Genomic DNA, 2688 nt, shown 5'->3' with positions numbered 1-2688 from the left:
AGGCTGGGCGCGCAGCCAGTCTCCTCCCTACCTCTGGCGCCCAGGGGCGCCCAGCGCGATGCCCGGGGAAAGGCAGCCGCACAAGCCAGGGTGAAGCGAGCCCGCGTCTGCGCCCGACCTGGAGTCCCCAGAGACCTCCCACACTTGCCCCGACGCCGCAGGCTTCGGTAGACGCCTCCCAGCAGCCCGCAGGGTCCCCTGGTCCTCTGCCAAACTCTTGGGGCGCAGCTTGCGAGTTAGGGGGCGTCTGTCTGGGGGAGGGGCAGAGGTTCTGGCAACTTCCCGTGGGGAGAAGAAAAGGCGCGTCCAACCGCTGGCCACCCTGGGCCTCCGGGACTTCTTTCCCTGGGGAAAGGCCTTTAGAATAATCCCCTCTGTTCTTCCTTAGTCTCTCGACTGGGGAAGTCTGGGGTAAGTCTTCGATTAGGGAGTTAGAGAGGATGAAGGATACACAGAGGATCTGGAGGCAGAGAAACAACAGAGGTAGGGCGAGGGTTGGAAGTGGGGTCAGGGCGAGCTGTGCCGGCAGCAGGGAGGCCGGGGACCTTGATGCAAAGCTGCGAAGAAGCCACTTGTATTTGCCAAGGTGGCTTTACTAGTCCTGAAATCACCATAAAATACCTGGCGTTAATTTGCCGCCCAGACCTTTCGGCAGCTCGTGAACCTCGCTGACCTCCTGCTGCAGCCGCGAACGCCTCGTGGGCTGGACCCATGCGGGTCAGGAAGGCGGCGGCAAGGAAGGGGGCTTGGGGCCTGAAGCCTGGAAAGAGCCGGGGGCTCGGGGCCTGTTCTGTAAATTTCAAGGGCGTGCCAGTCCCCAGGTCAGCCGGGTGGTCGTCTCGGTCCGAACCCCGGTGCTGGCCAGTTCCTGGGAGACCTCACTTACACTGACCTGGAAGTGGGGGGGGGGGGGCTGGGAAGGTATATCGAAGCCGAGGAGCTACGTCTGGGCGGGTGGCGGAGTGGACCGATGCCTCCTTCCTTTCTCCTCGCCCCCTACCTCCCCTTTGCCCTCCCTTTGCTTTATTCCCCTTCATCCCATCTCCTTCCACGTTATTGTCTCTTTAGGAGCTGAGTGCCCGGCGCCGGCGGATCCCTCCCCAATTTCTGGGACCAGGGTAGCGTGAGGTTCTCTCCAAGGCACTCGCCACGCTGCAGACCCGCGCGGGTGGCAGGGAGGGGGCGCAGGGGTTTCCGCAGACACCCACACATGCACCAGAGCCCACGGAGGGGCCCAAAGACGGGGCCCCTGGGTCGATGCGCAGAGAGAGGCGAGTTGCCTGGCTGAGAAAGGTGGGTGAGCACAGTCAGGCACCCACGTGGATTAAGAACCAACAAAACACCCAAACTGAGCCCACTTGCCTCTGCTCCTGGCTCTCCCAGCCAGTTGTTGCCGCTGCCTCTGCAGAAATGACTCGGTTGCGACCCCGAGGGCGCGGGGCTCCTATGCGACTGACCATGCCCACACCCAGCGCCAGGAGCGGTCGGGTACCAGCGGAACGGCTGGGCCAGGGCACTGCCACCCGCCGCTCGAGAACTCGCTGCTCTGGACCGCAGCATTCGCTTCTGACGGCTTTTCCCGGAGCCGATGGGAGCTCGGGGCTTCCCAGGGCTTGCTCGGGTCCCAGGGCCGCTCGGTCCGCAACGCGCAGCTCAGGGCCTTGGACCGTACACCCGGTACCATCCGGGAAACCTCGCCGCGGGTTTCATCCGTGCCTGCCGCGACTCCTCTCCAGCCCGGGTCATCTACCCGCCACCTCCCGCCTTCCACGCTTCCTCCAGCAGCCACCAGACATGCGGCCCCCACGCTGCTTTCTGCAAAAGGCGAGAGAAAGAGGGAAGGAATGGAGAAAGAAAGAAACAGACGAAAGAGAGGCAGGGAGAATTGCACACTGGAATAAAATCTGCAGCCGCGTTCGGAAACGTATTGGGCTTGAGAAAAAGCAATTTAAGAAAAGGGGGAGGTATCCAGAGCGGAAAGGCGAATTCACAGATGCAGCCTCCTGCCAGCGCCGGAGCTGAGCCCTGGCGGCTGACCTCCAGGGAGAAAGCAGTCGGGTGTCCTCTTTGCCACTTACCTAGTCCCCTGTCTACAAAGCTAGTGATCGTATTAGCCGACTTGGAAGACTGGAAAAAGCTAGCATTGATGCCCAGCTTCTCGGCGATGGAGTAAGTCCTGTAGATTGACAGCATGTACTCGTGGGGCACCACGCGCGGGCCCCTGCCGGGAGGCTCCCGAGCTTCAGGCTGCTGTGGCGGCCGCCGCTGGGGCTCCTCCTGCGGCCTCGGCGGGGGCTCCTGGCGATCCAGGGGCTCCCGGGCCGTGGCATTCTCTCTCGGCGCCCGGGGCATCCTTCCTTCCTTGCGGCTTCGCATTCCCTTGGCGGAGCCCAGCTCGGCGGACGACGAGGAGGAAGAGATGGAAGCTTGCTGGAAACCCGGCAGATCCCACAGGAAACTGATGAGGAAGACGGCCGAGAGCAGGACCCTGGAGGTATCCATGGCGAGCGTCTCCCCGAGAGGTCGGACGGCACCGGGCGAGTAGGGGGCGGCACGGAGCGGCTGGACAGCGGCCGGGGCCCGGCTCCTCCGGCGGACTCGGAGTGCGAGGAGCCGGGTCCCAGCCACACAAATCCCGGCCCTGCCACGCCCCCTCCCGCCCCTCGTCGGGAGGGGAGGGGAGAGGAC

At 63.9% G+C, this 2688-nt stretch overlaps 1 protein-coding gene across 1 annotated transcript in view; it reads right to left on the bottom strand.

Annotated features, from left to right (window-relative positions):
• GDF6 (growth differentiation factor 6) overlaps positions 1–2502 on the bottom strand; it is a 17406-nt gene extending 14904 nt beyond the window's left edge. Inside the window, exons 1-5 of the mRNA XM_010833525.1 lie at positions 2079–2502; positions 1458–1815; positions 1145–1284; positions 674–868; positions 32–251 (exon numbers count right to left, since the gene is read on the bottom strand). Coding sequence (XP_010831827.1) covers positions 32–251; positions 674–868; positions 1145–1284; positions 1458–1815; positions 2079–2502 — 1337 coding nt within the window. The remainder of the gene's footprint in view (positions 1–31; positions 252–673; positions 869–1144; positions 1285–1457; positions 1816–2078) is intronic.
• Positions 2503–2688: the final 186 nt, after the last annotated feature.

Source organism: Bison bison, unplaced genomic scaffold, assembly GCF_000754665.1.
Source record: "Bison bison bison isolate TAMUID 2011002044 unplaced genomic scaffold, Bison_UMD1.0 scf7180017863702, whole genome shotgun sequence".
Lineage (NCBI taxonomy): Eukaryota > Metazoa > Chordata > Mammalia > Artiodactyla > Bovidae > Bison > Bison bison.
This window is presented reverse-complemented; position numbering and strand designations above follow the sequence as displayed.